At 43.3% G+C, this 15339-nt stretch overlaps 2 protein-coding genes across 4 annotated transcripts in view; both read right to left on the bottom strand.

The window, feature by feature from the left end:
* Positions 1-1140: 1140 nt before the first annotated feature.
* On the bottom strand, positions 1141-7772 carry ARL2BP (ADP ribosylation factor like GTPase 2 binding protein). The gene is made up of 6 exons (XM_058527883.1): positions 7570-7772; positions 6771-6832; positions 4772-4878; positions 3492-3577; positions 3178-3274; positions 1141-2638 (listed from the first exon to the last, which is right to left on the bottom strand). The coding sequence occupies exons 1-6, from the start codon at positions 7656-7658 to the stop codon at positions 2537-2539; spliced, it is 543 nt and encodes a 180-aa protein (XP_058383866.1). The 5' UTR covers positions 7659-7772; the 3' UTR covers positions 1141-2536.
* Positions 7773-11441: 3669 nt separating this feature from the next.
* RSPRY1 (ring finger and SPRY domain containing 1) overlaps positions 11442-15339 on the bottom strand; it is a 49755-nt gene continuing 45857 nt past the window's right edge. For all 3 annotated transcript variants that reach the window (XM_058527879.1, XM_058527880.1, XM_058527881.1), the window contains one exon: positions 11442-12974. In XM_058527879.1, the coding sequence (XP_058383862.1) occupies positions 12878-12974 (97 nt within the window). In that variant the 3' untranslated portion in view covers positions 11442-12877. The remainder of the gene's footprint in view (positions 12975-15339) is intronic.

The raw sequence follows: 15339 nt of genomic DNA, 5'->3' as shown, positions 1-15339 counted from the left end.
TTCGAAAAACTGGCAACAATTAAAATGTAACTAGATTCAAACAACTGCATGGGCTGGCCTGGTGGCGTAGTGGTTAAGTGCGCGTGCTCCGCTTCGGCAGCCCAAGGGTTCGCAGGTTTGGATCCCGGGCATGGACTGACACACTGCTTGTCAAGCCATGCTGTGGTGGCATCCCATATAAAGCAGAGGAAGATGGGCATGGATGTTAGCCCAGGGCCAATCTTCCTCAGCAAAAAAGGAGGATTGGCGACAGATGTTAGCTCAGGGCTGATCTTCCTCAAAAAAAACCAAAAAAACAACAACTGCAGATAAGCTACTCCATTGGGAAGGGATGGGGGATTAAGTCAGGTACCCATGTCCCGGTTTATGCCTGTTGTCCCAGTGCAAACACTAATAGCATCCCTTTCTACTCGTGTCTCAGAGTCTAAATAATAAGAGTCATTCCAGGATTAAGCCATAAGAAGGGTTTAGTTTTAAGGAAAATCAACCCATTTTCTTTTGATGCTTAAGAGAAAACAAAATGCTAAGCAAGACTCCCCAGGTTTCTGACCCTATCACACAGCCTATTTCGGTGGAGACGTTAACATGCTTGGTCAAACAACTACCTCTGGCTCAGGCCAAGGCCTCCCCAGTCCTTAGACCCTGTTGTTTGGGTGAAGACTGCTTCCCGTGGGGGAGAAGGCCTGAGCAAAAGGAGAATGCAGCTGTCCCAAGGCAGGGGCAGAATGTCAGCACATCCCACTGGCACCTGGTAACTTCCTGTGTGGATGGACAGACAGATTTCTAGTTTGTTTTAAAAGAAATCAGAAAGCCTCTCTCTAAGATTAAGCTCTAACAGGCTTGCTTGCTTTTTTCTGAGTGGAAAAGGGAGAAAAAAAACTTTGCCTTTCTTCTTGTTCATTTTTCATAATTTCATCTTTGGACTTGTCTACCTGCCTTTTCTCACCAGGCGGACTGACCAACAGGCCCGGCGTGCAGTGGGCAATGCCGTTTATAAAGGAGCAAGAAGGGAAAGCAAGGCCAGGATAGGGGGCATTTTGAAAAGCTGGCTCGGAGTGCCTTTGGCTTGAAAGACCAAAGCAGTAACAACCCGGTGGCAGTGGCTATATAAAGAAAGGGAATGACTCGTTTAGAATGATGGTTCTTGCAAAGCACGTCAAATTTTACTCATGATACAAAAGTTAAGTGCCACATCAGTAGAGAAAAACACATAGCACACAGCTCCTCCTTAAAACTAGAATAGCCAAGTGAAAAGTCAGTCCAGATTCTTATTTTTACTTAAAAAAAAAAAAAGTCTAAGATACACACCAGAAATTGAACTACTATGTTTTTTCTTCTTTCTAGAAATGTGACACCCATGTTTTCTGGCCAGTAATGTTCTATCAAACATCGTACTAAACCAATGTACTAAATCAAAGCAGACAGAGGACAGTGAAGCTGTTTGCTCTCCTACTTGTGCAGAGCTAGACAGTGGAACACCACATTGGTAGGAAGATTTTGACAGGAGGAGGAACCGCAGAGCCCCCACCCCAACAGAAACTCTAAGGAACTGATTTATACAGGAAGGGTTTTAAGCAAAGCCGCACGAACACTGAACATGCTGTAAGACAAAGACCACTTGTAGCCTACTTCCCGCACAAGCGCACGTTCACTGGTGCCCGGTAAGATAGGAACGCCAACACAGAATGCAGTTTTGCTTTCACAGCACTACCTAGAAACCACACAGCATATAATACTTTGATCTTTAAGTGGGTAATCATGGAAGTTCCAAGATTACATCCACTAGGTTAGCCTGAGTGTTCATCTATAAAAATATTTTTTCAAAAATGCTTAAAAGAGAATTCTAGAAACAGTGGGACTACATCAGGACCAGCAGAAAACTGATACGACGACTGCAGGTGCAAGAGGAGGAAGTGGCTTTCCCGGGCAGCTTTTGGGTGAAGGATATTGCTCTCAGGTGATTCCTACAGCCAAGACTAGCTGGGATAGCAGGAGCTTCAGAAATCTCAAGACGGGCGGCAGGCTTAAGTGCCGCCCTAGATCAAGACTCCCAAACAGTCACAAACCCCACGGAGGCTGCAGGACTGAAACTGCTGCATATAAACAGGCTGGTGGGACACACAGAGCCTGCTGGGCCAGAGAGATTGGTGACAGTGGGTTCTTCCCAATGCTGACACACCAACGTGTGTGCTGGTGAGGGGCCCCGGGGAATGCTGGACTTGGGCTTGCTCCAGGAGCCCAACTCAAGCCTCTAAGAGAGGGGAGGAGGCTTCCCCTAAGTCTAAGCCCTTCACTGGGGAGGAGGGCTAGGGTTACTGAGCACAAGAGGGTGTTTCAGGAGAAAGGTCCCAGGAGGGTCAGGCGATTTTCCTTTTGAGCCATCAATACTTAACAGTAATGAAGCATTACAGCACAGAATCAGTCTTCCAATAGTCAGTCTTTCCAAGATGTGTTCTTCTGTCATCATTAGCCAACCCCTCTCCCAGTCTATTGGGCTGGCGACGTTCAGAAAGATCCTACTACCTGGAGGTGGGACCTAGGGCCGCAGATTGTTCTGGGAAGCTGGTGTAGAAGATGATTTGCACAGTGAAGTCACCACTAAACCGCTGCTTAAGTCCAGTCCCCGGCCCTCTTTTTCCTACATGAGAAAAGAAAACTTCAAGGGGCAAGGAATAGGAAAAATAGAGCCCTTCCTAGCTCAGAACCCTGCTGCTGGCATGGGGAAGGATGCACTCGGGGGAAGGAGGACCGCCAGGGAGCACACAGGAAGGGGAAGGAGGTCACTCTGCATTTCTGTTCAGCACTGGCCCTAGTCATTCTTGAAAAATGCACCTGTCTTCACTGAAAAACATGTATTTTTCCTGTTAAACGCCTGCATTATAAGAAAGGCCAGGCAATCAGCCCTGCTTTTTGGTTCTGTCCTTTTGATTATTTAGGGACCCTAAGAGGTGCCTGGGACCTGATTCATCACAACATGAGAATGTAATTCCTCAGTGAGGGTCCCAGGTCCCGGTCAGAGGAGGATAGCGGCTCACTCTTCTGACGACCTCGCTAGCTGCGACTGACGGCGGCCAGTGTGGTGGGGAGAAACATGGGGGGTGGTTTGTGCTTGACAGTTCTACTTGGAACTTGCTAAGTAGTTCAGTGTGGCTAAGTAAATACACAAGAGTAACTTACTGCTCTGTAGTCCAGAAACATTTCTTTAAAAGCCAGAAAATCTGTAAAGGTGAGCAGCATGTCGAATATGTCACCAGCCACTTCATCTTTATGGTGCCTGTAAAAGAAATGGATGGCTGTTTCATGAATGAATGATGAAACAGACTGTCTCTTCAAGATCTCATCCAAAGGTTCTGAGGGCCTCTCACCCAGGACCTAGCCACTAAGTGCTCTAACCCTTGATGTTCAAGCACTGAAAAAAAAGGGTCTTTTTTCAGAGTAAAGGAGGAGGGAGGTGAAAAAAGGTAAAAAACACAGAGTCAAGCTCAACTCACTGTAAACTTGTTGTGAAAGCCGCCATGTTAAAGCCGGGAATCCGCTTCAGGAGCTGTTCTTCAATATACTTTTCTATCAAAGAAATCTGTCGCAGTGGGAAGGATCTTGGTCAGACCACGCTTTAGGAAAACCACACTTCTTTTCAGACACCTGTCCTCCAGCCCTTTGCACACATTTCCTATTCTATGTGCCAGGCTCCATGTAGAGCGCGGGGGACACCAAAGAGAACCAAACCCCCATCCTGTCCATGCCCTGGCCCACCGCACTGGCCCACCACGAGAGAGCGCACTGGCAGGTAATTACACTGTACCAAGATGAATGCTCTAAGGGAGCAGAGACGGAGGGCAGCAAGGCTCTCACCCCCGTGACAGAAGTGAGGAATGAAGTCAGTGGGGCTTTTCTTCCTGGGTAGATGGAATCTGTGCAAAAAAGCACACAGCTGGAGGCACTCCCAGGTTCCTTGTCCGCTGAGGCTATGCTTGAGGAAACCTTCATCAACTACGCCACGCTTCTATGGAAAGAAAGGCCTGGAGGCTCAAACCCATTCTAGACAGATGAGATCATTCCAGGAGGCTGCTGGAGGCCTCGGAGTACTGGAAAGACTCAAAGGGTCAAGAGTGGAGATCCCTGGGTCCCAGTCTTAGTTTTGCCACCAACTAATTCGTGATCTTGGTCTTGGTTTTCACTTTTTTTGTGTGTGTGAGGAAGATTAGCCCTGAGCTAACATCCGTTGCCAATCCTCTTTCTGCTGAGGAAGACTGGCCCTGGGCTAACCTCCGTGCCCATCTTCCTCCACTTTATATGGGACGCTGCCACAGCATGGCTTGACAAGCGGTATGTCGGTGCGTGCCTGGGGATCCGAACCTGCAAACCCCGGGCCGCCAAAGCGAATCGTGTGAACTTAACCACTGCAACACCGGGCTGGCCCCTTGGTTTTCACTTTTACCTAACAGTCATGCATACCCAACTGGATTATGTAGTAGAAGAAAATAATGTGTGAAAGCCAAAAGGTCAAAAGTATGCAAATGACAGGTCTGACGATCAAGTCAAACATTTTTTAAAATAGAAGTTGACGAAATCAGCAAATATTTGGAAAACAGCCCCAAGAGCTGTGAGGAGGCAAACAGGGGATGAAACCTAAACCAGATTCTAATCAGAATTCCTGGCAGGACACTGGTGGCAGATTTTAAAAGTGGAGCAAATTTCAACAGCTTTTGATTCTAAACTCACATTTTAAACAAATCCTGATCTCTGGTAAGAGAGATAGAAATCCACTTACATATTCGTTAAAAATAGGTGTGTAGATGAGTTTATTCTCTTCCGTGTCTTCAAACTCCTGGTAGTACTTGTCCATGAAATTTCTCTGTAATAACTGGAACTCGTCATCTGAACCACAATAGGAAAATTTTATTCTTTTTAATGGAGACTGATTTATAAGAACAAACCTGATTTATTATATATCTATATACATTATTATAAATATATGATTCTGATTTATAAATAGGAATTATATGTCAGCAGAACTGCTTTCTCAGTGGCCAATCTCGAGGAGAGAGATAACTAAAGGTGTTTTAAGGAAGTGTTAAATGGGACACCAATGTTGAAATAAACCAATCTAGTTTTTAAAATTTTTTTAAATTGTGATAAAATTTACCATTTTATCCATTTTTAAGTGTACAGTTTTGCGGCATTAAATATATTCACACTGTTGTGCAGCCATCACCACCATCCTCCAGTCCATTTTAAACTCACCCATACAGGGGGCCGGCCCCATGGCGTAGGGTTAAGTGCGCGCGCTCCACTGCTGGCGGCCCGGGTTTGGATCCCGGGCGCGCACCAAGGCACCGCTTGTCAGGCCATGCTGCGGCGGCGTCCCACATAAAGTGGAGGAAGATGGGCACGGATGTTAGCCCAGGGCCAGTCTTCCTCAGCAAAAAGAGGAGGATTGGCATGGATGTTAGCTCAGGGCTGGTCTTCCTCACACACAAAAAAATAAATAAAAAATAAAGTCACCCATACAGGGTGGCTTGGGAACTCCCTCACATTACTTTTCCACAAAGGAATGGAATGGTTCTCTTATTTTAACGTACTTTTAGCAGCAATGGTGGAAACAGTGTAGTGATTAAAGGTATGGGCTCTGACAGAGGCCAGACTGCCTGGGTTCAAATCCCACCTCAGCCACTAACAACTGTGTGACCTCAGGCACATTAATTTCTCTAAGCTCCAGTTTCTTCAACTGGAAAATGAGGATGATCATAGCACCTATCATATAGGATTGCTAGGTAGAATTTAGATGAGAATTCATGGAAAGAGATTAGTTCATAGCCAACACTTAAATGTTAGGGAACAGGGAGTTTTAACAACTGAATAGATATTTCTAAAAAATAAAAGGAAAGCTTCACAAATGACCTAGACTTTAGGATAAATACCCTGGGCTTACAGAGGGCTCCTTTTCCCACAGCATACAGGGTACCCATAAAGGGCAAAAGAACTCAAAAGTACTCCTCGGTATTCCCCAGAAATACTCAGACCATACCGGACAAGAGCTTAACGGTGAAGTGTGTATCTAGGAGTTAAGGGCATGAACCTTTACAGAACCTGAAGGTACAAAAACCTAGTCAGTGATTTCCAGACTAAACTAGACTAAGAAATACAGCCAATAACACCAAATAACAGTGTTCTTTTCCTAATTCTCAGAAAACTCAGTCAATAGACAAAATTCAAATTTAAGTTTTTCTCTCCCACATATTTGTTTCAAACCTGTGGTGCCTGTTACTGCTTATTACTTAGCAGGACTTAACGGATGCCAATATGAAGCCACAGATAGGAACTCAGAACCCAGGAAAATACAGAACCAGCTGACGTATGCCACCTTGTTTTCTTCATGGACATGTGTGCTATGGTTATGTTATCATGCTGCGGTTTATGTCATGAAAATGTTAAAACCCAAGACTGAAAAATGAAATTGCTCTTACTCTCTGAAGTAAAGTAGGCCAATATTTCCTGAAGTTTTTCCAAGAGCCCGGTAACTTCTAGGTGCCCCATTACCTGAATAAGTCCCTTCTAGGGACTGAATCTCTGGTTATTGGTGGTTTTAAGGAGTATGGGGCTGTTTGCCTTTAAGACAAATCACAGTAAGGCTTACTTAATAATACTTTGTGCTACATAAAAAAATTATATGCAGCTTAAAATTAACTCTCCAAATTGATTTCAGTGTCCTTAAAAGCAAGGGTCTAAGAAGTAAAGAGCACAGGTCAGGTTGTGGCAAGGAAGCTTACCCATGATAATGTCCTCTAAGCATCCAACCACAGCATCAAATTCTGCATCAGAGGCGGAAGAGCTGAAAAATATGCCTGGATTAGGTGCTGTTTCAAATAATTCGTTTTTTAAAAAATGTATTATGGACATTTTCAAATCTGCATAAAAGAAAAAAGAATAGCTAAAGTGAACTTCCCATCACCCAGCTTCAAGAATTGAGAAGGATGATTGTCTCATCTAGCAATTCCACACACAAGGAAACACACTTGACACATCTATGACATCAAAGTTGAATGGAATGGCCCCACTTTCAGAAAACCTGATGCGACACAAAGAATGACAAAAGGGACAAATAAAGGGGGCAAAGGCTCACATCGGACATCTTCAGGCTCCTCGCCTTTATTTCCCTCCGGCTCTACTCACCGCCTCTTCGCTATCACCCCACACCTATCTGTTTGCGAGCGTGAACCCGGCGCGGGCGAGATAGTGGCCAGGGGGGCAATTAGACAGGAGTCCCTGGGGGGTGGTGGAGGGTCCTCTGACCCGTGGTCGGGCCTCGGCAGCTCAAACCCGCCGGTTCTGCTGACCACTAGGACTGGAGGCGGGGGGACTGTGACGGAGGCGCTGATCATCGCGTGACACCCGCCCGCACTCCTGTCCTCCGGGGCCTGAGCCCGGCGGTGGCAGTACCGGCAGCATCGACTGCCGGCCGCCCCCACCCCAGCCCAGCCCACCCTCCGAGGACACCCGTTTCACAGGGCGGAGGCCGAGAGCCTGCAGCCCCGGCTCCAGCCTCCGGGCCCGGGCGGCGTCACTCACAAGGACAGCGCGAAGCTCTCTTCCTCCAGGGCGTCCATCCCCGCCGCCGCCGCCGCCTCCAGCTCCGCGGGCGAGCGGCCCGTCGGCATCCCACCCTGCCCGCGGCCCGGGCCCAGCCTCCGCTCTGCTCCGCAGAGCGCCAACCGGCATCCGGGAGGCCTCGCCGCCGAGGCCGCGGGCGGCTAACGGCCCCGCCGAGTAACGCCTGCGCACGAGGCGCCGGGCGCAGGCTCCCCGGCCGCGGGGGTCCCCGGCGTCGGTTACCGCGCCCCGCCTCCCGTCACCATGGACACCGCAACACCTTCCGCCGCCCCGCGGCTGCCGACAGCCAATCACAAGCGCGCGTTGCCCGACGCCAGGGGCGGGGCAAAGATAGGACAGGAAGTGACGGACAGGGATAGAGAGTCGCGAAGGGCGCCTGGGTCTTCGTGAGCGGGCCGGGTGTTGCCATTAAATCTCACGCCGCCTCTCCTTTTATGGAGGAAGAAATCGAAGCCAAGAGCCTCAGTTTCAGTTTCCTTACTTGCAATTTGGGGATAAATTACAAGATTTAAGAAGAAGATTTAAGTAGTTTAAATTGGGTTTTAAGAGCACTCTAATTAGGTGGCAAATCTCTTGAGCGCCAGTCCCTTCGCTTTTGAACCAGATAATGCGGACCTCTGATTGGCAGGACAGTTATTCTCCTGAAACAAAAGCCCCACTGCAAGAAGTGGATGTCTTGTAACTGTAATTTACATAATAAAGATAATATTCACATCATAAAGATTATTCAGCAGTAACTGGTGTCTTGGCTAATTAGACAACATAAAACTTGACAGAACCACTTTGAGCAACGCAATCAGATAACTTTGCTCCAGGAAAGGTCTCCTCCAACACTGCCAAATTTTGCAACAGGACTCCCTAGACCTGATTTCTCTTGATTGGACCACTAGGCATTATACCTCTTGAGTTGCATTATAGCTTTGGCCAAATGTGTGGTACACGTCTAGAAGGATTTAAGGTATGTCTTAGGTTTGATTTGAGGGTCAGATGGCCAGCCTTAATGAGTTGACAGACATCTTTGAATGGACATAAAATAGATAACAGTAGGATGTGGAACTAAAGATGGTTACCATGGCATCCAGGGTGAGATCACTTCTCAGAGGTACTACCTCTGCTTAGCACCAAGTAGAAGACAGGCATCTAAAAAGGTTTGCTGAATAACTGGACCAAGTTCTGTTTAAGTCAAGCATTGGTCACCACAGCTCAAAGCAAACTCAGGAACATTTCCTCATGACCTTTCTCTATAAACCACACTTATTTCTGCTGTACTAAATGAACTTGCCCACCCTTCCTACTGCTAAATCACATAATGGGATCAGAGTGGAGGAAGAAACTTGATTTCATCTGTCCTGGTTATCTATTGCTGTTATAAGCCACCCGAAAACTTACTGGCTAAAAACAACAATCATTTTGCTCACTCATCCTCAATTTGGGCAGGACTTGGTAGCAAGAGCTGGTTTCTGTTCCACTTGGCATCAGCTGGGGCAGCTGGAATGGGGCTAGAGGTGCCTCTTCCAGAAAGCTCACTCGCATGGCTGGCAAATTAGTGTTGGCTGTGGCAGCTCAGTTGTGGATGTTGGCCAGATGACTGGGAGGGTCTCAGTTCTGTGCTCCGTGGTCTTCTCAGGGATGCTTGGGTTTTCTCACACCATGGCAGCTAGGTCCAAGAGTAAATATTTCAAGAGATAGGAACTGGGAGCTGCCTGGAACTGCAAACTGGCACGACATCCACTGAATTCTATTGGTCAAGCAGACATAGCCCACCCAGATTTAAGGGGTGGGGACATAAACTTCATTTATAGATGGGAGGAACGTCAAAGACTTTGTGGCCATCTTTAATATACTTCACCATCTCTGGCTGTAAGAGCAAATGGGGATGAAGATAACAGGTACCGTTTACTCAGGCACGTGCCAGATACTGTGCTAAACATTTATAAATACATTGTCTCCTTTTGAAATACTTGAAACCCTATGAGAAAAAAACAAAAACCCTATGAGGTGAGCATTATCTCCATTTTACAGATTAGGAAACCAGGGCTTATAAGTACTTGCATACTGGTGATAAGTGGCATAGTGCGGCCGGACGTTGGGTCCAGGCCCACTCTAAGGGCCTGTTTTAACTATCATTCTATGTAAGACCCCGATCCCTGAGTTGTCAAACAATATTGATGAAACAATCAGAACAGGATGTTTTTCTGCTGAAAACAGAATGATGGCCTTTTTGTAGAAAAACTGAAAATTTACTTGAATATATTAAATGTTTTCCATTCATAATCATTTCCTATATCCTTTCATTGTGGGTTAACATTAAGAATTGTTTTAAGTGAATAAATAGCAAAACATGGACAATTTGGAAATTCCTTATCTTACTTAGACAGTTTGTTTTCATGGATACATATTCAAGATGGTGGAAATTCATGCAAGTCATTTTCTGCTAAATTGTTTTGGTTTCTGTGATTGAATCATGGTTTCCTGGCATTCTGCAAATGGCACCATGACTTTACCCTGGTCTATCAATATCATTCAAAAAAGGCAACAATTCATTAAAAATCTTTTTTGGCTGGAACCCTGGGGGCATTTCCCCAATGAATCATTGGAGAAATGCCATAACTTGATTTTTAATGTTTTTCTCTCTGGTACAATATATCAGCAGTAAAAACCTAGCTTTCAATTTCTCTTAAAATGCTTACATGTAGTACAGAATATTGATCTGTTTACTCTCTTCCACATACCTTGCTAATCCCTAGTTTTTTCTCTTCTATGTGGAATATATGTTTTTCCTTTGAAGTAGCTCCAAGATTACAACTTGGCTCCCAACCTGAATGATTTAATCAATTTAAGTCCTCTTGTTTTATGGTCCAGAAGTTAAGAAGTGGAAAAGGAAATCATCTTATGAACAAAGTTCAAGGGTAGATTTCTAGAAAGCTCATAGGTTCCTGCATTCCTTTGACTACTAATTACCTATTTTTCCATCTACTTTTCTCTATCCACTGAATTTACAGACCACCTGCGCCTTTCTGCAGAATTACTTCAAAAGTCTCCCTACGGGTCTTATTATTTCCATTTTTTCCTTGTCCTCTATCCTGCAGCACCCCCCACCCCCCAACCTTCCATTCCCCACGTAGAAGCCAGAGCCATCTTTTAAAATTATTTATCAAGGCACTTCCATGCTTAAACTCCTTCACTTTGTATTACACTTAGCATAAAACACAAAATTCTTAACTTGGCCTTCATGAGCAGTCCCCTGACCTCTCCAACATTGGAGCATACTATTCTACCCACTCAGTTCCTATCTTACTAGCTACAGGGACCTTCCATCAGATTCTGAAGCTCACTGAGCTCCTTTCCTCCTCAGTTAGGGTCTTTGCCTATAATGGTGTGTTCCCCTAGCTACTCAGTCCTAGAAGCTTGTCCTCTGTCTCTCTGCCTGGCTCTATCCCTATGTCCTACTTCCTCCTTTAAGTTTTTACTAATTTTACTTCCTCAGTGAGGTTTCTCCCCCTCACCCATCTAAATTAGGCCCCCCTCATTCTCTCATAGCACCCTATACTTTTCCTTCAGGGCACCAACAATTTATTACAATGAACAAAAACATATTGTCTTTTCCCCACTACCAGATGTAAGCTCTGTGAACAGATCTGTTCTGTATACCACACAGGCACAGTGCCTGGAAGACATTAGGTGCTCCATAAAGATTAGCGAGATGAGTAAGTGATTAACCTTGATTCTTCATTCTAATACTGACTCTCTCCTATCCTGGAAAGTAGCTCTTAAACCTGAGAGTATAATATCTTAGAACCTTAACAGCAGGCACCAATGAAAGTTGTAAATCTTAGTCAAAAAAGGCAACAACTGTTTTATTTTTTCAATGCAAATTACTGTATTCACCACAAGCTAAAGAAGAGAACATATATATATATATTTATATATATTTTTGAATTTACGGAAGACTAAAGACATGGAAAAAATCCAGCACCCCAACAAGTACGGCCAGGAAGGAAATCAGCTCTGTAATAGGATGATTTAACGAACTACAAACAAGAAACGGTGGGAAAGGAAGGAAAAAATGTGCATTGAGTTTAAGACACTGTAAAACTCAGAAGACATATTTACTATTCAAGTATAAACTCAGTAAGGACTTGGCATAAATTGAAAGGCAGCTGCTGAGGTACAACATTATAAAATAAGTTCTATGAATTTACAATTCTACCTTCCAATTTTCTGGGAGAAAAAACCAAAGTCTTGAAGGTCTTCACCAGAGACCCTGAGAGGGATTAACACTTTTGATGAAGACATAGTCAACAATCCATGATTGAATTTACTATTCAAAAACATGTATTTATTTAAAACAACAGGAATTCGTGCTCTCAGACTGTCCTCTAAGAGTTTTTGAGACGATTAGTTCAACAGTTTCAAAGTATATTACTTCCAAAAACAATACTGATTAAAAAAAATTTTTTTTTAACAAAAAACAAAAAACCTGATTTGATGGTACCTTAAAAATATCCTAAATACCAAATTTTCTCCAGTCTAGTCTAACATTGCAATTAATTTAAGAATTCCTCCTGCGTTAAAACATTTTTCCTCACAAAATGTGGGTACTGAAATTGGATAGAAACACCATGAATGTGAAAATACCACCAATTTTTTGCCGTTAAAAAAAACCAGAATGTTCTTTGGAATCAGTGAAATATCAAAAATTTGGGGTTTTTTTCTACAGTCTGTGCACCTTCTTTCAGGCCCCCCATGTTGCTTGTAGTATCAACCTGTGTGATTCTAGTTTAATAGATTCAAGTCTTGCAGTGCAATATCCACGTGTCTCTCTGATCAATGGGAAGTTATGTTCAACCCAGAAACACTGTCATTTACTTCTCCATAATGACTTCTGCCCAAAATAAAAACTTTAGAATATGAGACAAAACATCCTGTGTTAAACAATCAAATGAACCCAACATGGAGAATTCCAGTGTGGTTTCAGCACTCAGGAGGGCATTGTCTCCTACTGTTGTTCATGGAAGGACCACAGGCCTAGCTGTTAGCATTTAGCTTTCCTTGGCCTTAAAAGGAATTTCTCAGGGCTGGCAAGTTGGGTTAGATTCTAAGAGAATTTTGTCTTTGACAAACTACCATTTTTAGCATAAAATCTGGCCATGGCTATAAGTTTCAATGTGCGTACAACTGATCTGAGATTATTTTTTCTTTGTTTTTCTCTTTGACATTGGCTGGAATCGAGTAGAAATAAGTCCATGACGCCTCTTCACATGTGTCATGAAATATGAGAAATCTGTCTGACTCGAGACACTATTTCTTTACGACACAATGGGCAGGTCTCCAGTTGCAAGGCACAATCCATGCACAGGTCACTGAGGAGAAAGACATAAATGCCAGTTAGGTTAATGCTTCAAAAGGCCAAACTGATGACCTGCTGACTCAATCAAAAATGTTAACAAGCTTGTTAATTCAAAGGGTAGTAACTACACATGGCTAAAAAATGAAGTAGATATATAAATAATAAACAACAAGTCTCCCTCTTATTCCTGAACCTCACTTTTCCTCTTCTGAGGAATAGGTTAGAAGTTCATGTGCGTTCTTCCGGCAAGTCTTTATACACACAGCAGATACATGTAGACGTGTTTAGGTAGGTAGAGATACAGTGCTCTTTTTTCCCAGATAGCTAGCCATTTATCGCAATATCATTTGCCAAACAGTCCATCTTTCACCACAGATTTGTCGTAGTGCCTTTATCATATGTTCAATTTTCATTTGTAATTAGTTCTATTTCTGGGCTTCTATTCTGTTCCATTGTCCTGTCCATTCTTTTCATATACTGCGACCAAACTATTAACATTTATTTTAATATATTTTAAGATGTGGTAGGTAGAGCTGGTCTTCTCCATAACCCTTCTTTTCAGAATTTTCTTGCCTTAGTATCATATGAACTTTTAAATTAGCATCTCTATTTCCAGAAAAAAAAATTCATGTTGCCCTTTTTATACGGACCAAATTAAACTCAGCATTTAGGGAAACGTGTCACCTTTACAGTACTGAGAGCTCTTCCTTCCAAGAACAGATCCATTTATTCAAGTCTTCTATTAGATTCCTTGGTAGTTTAAAAGTTTTCTTCATATAGGCACTACATATTTCTTGGTATGTATTCTTAGCCTTTTTTTTTGGACTAGTATAAAAGGGATCTTCAACTATATGTTCTAATTGATTGCTATTCATACATAGAAGAGCTACTGGTCTTTTATAACCAATTAGTTTATTCAGTTGTCACACTGATTGTAATAGGTTTTCAGCCAGTTCTCCTGGTATCCAGGTAATCTATCATCTCCAAATGATGATTCTGCTTCCCTTTCCAGTTTTAATCCCTCTTTTCTCTCTCTTGTCTAACTGCCTTAGCTTATAGGATGCAAGTCATAGTTTTTTTCCCTCCATCCACTTCTGTTTTGTAGTATTCTATCCATTAGGAATGCATACTGAATTTTAACAAATGCCTTTTGAGCATTTTTGGAGAAAGTGTTAATTTCCTGCACCTCCTCGCCTTAGCCTATTTGAGTAAATTATATGAATAGATTTCTGATATTGTACCATCCTTGCATTCCTGAGGTAAGCCCCCCTTGGTTGTGTTGCTGGGTCCTATTTGCTAATAATTATTTAGGATTTTTTAGATTTATAATCATAAGGTTTTTTTTCTTTGGTGTTTTCTTTATCAGCTTTTAGTATGATTATCATGAAGGCTTTGTAAAAAGCATATTGTGGTTTTCCTATTTTCTCTGTTGTCTGGAGAAGTTTTAATTAGAACCTGTCTATTCTCTGAAAGTCTGAAAGAATTCACCTGTGAAACCAAGTGGGCTTAGTGCTTTTGGGCAGAGAAGGCAAAGGTAGCTTTAATAATCTTCTCAATTTCTTCTATGGTAATATGAATGTTCAGATTTTCAATCTCTTCTAGGGGTCGGCTCATGTTATTCAGTTTATCCTGATTTCCTTTCTTTACTCCTACCCTTTTAAAATTGTTGTTGCTGCAAGTTGAGCTAAATTTTCTTATAATTCTTTTAATTTCCTCTTCTAATCCTGTTTTTGATATATTGACTATGGATACTGTGATCATACTTAAGATACCTGGTTCTAAATTTTAAGATTTCAGCCCTCATTCATGAGCCCTCATTGTGTGCAAAACCACTTAGAAGGGCCAGAGAGGTCAAAGATGACTAAGACCAGATTCTGCTGTTTGGGATCTTAACATTCTCTCTGAAACAAAGATCAAAAAGGGCATCAAGACATCCAACTTTTAAACTCTGCATCTGCCTGTGAGGCCCTAATAACTAAAACCTCCAAAGGTGCTCAAATTGAGAAATTCTGGTCTGCAGAGTTGATACCAAGGAGTAACCACAGCTGGAGTCATCGTGCCTTTCTTTCAGAAGAGCGAATGATATAGCTAAGGGTGACATGACATACATTCCATCCACTTCCCTTAACAGCCGATTAGATAACAGCCCATTTCAAAAGATGGTAAGGCAGAGTCAGGAGCCCAGGCTGAGTCATAGCTGGGGGTGACAAACTGGGGTCCATCACTCCAGGCTCTAGACCCCCAGGAGACCTGGTGGCTAAAGCTATGTTCCAAATAAGAGCAAGGCAGGGTATGGGATGTGGATGAATTATAGGGAGCTGGTCTGAGCATCAGCCTGCGTATTGCTTACATACGGTCAGCACACATGCCCAGGGCCA

The sequence above is a fragment of the Diceros bicornis genome, chromosome 32, assembly GCF_020826845.1.
Source record: "Diceros bicornis minor isolate mBicDic1 chromosome 32, mDicBic1.mat.cur, whole genome shotgun sequence".
NCBI classification, from domain to species: domain Eukaryota; kingdom Metazoa; phylum Chordata; class Mammalia; order Perissodactyla; family Rhinocerotidae; genus Diceros; species Diceros bicornis.
The sequence above is the reverse complement of the archived record's forward strand: the minus strand, read 5'-3'. Positions and strand labels throughout refer to the sequence as shown.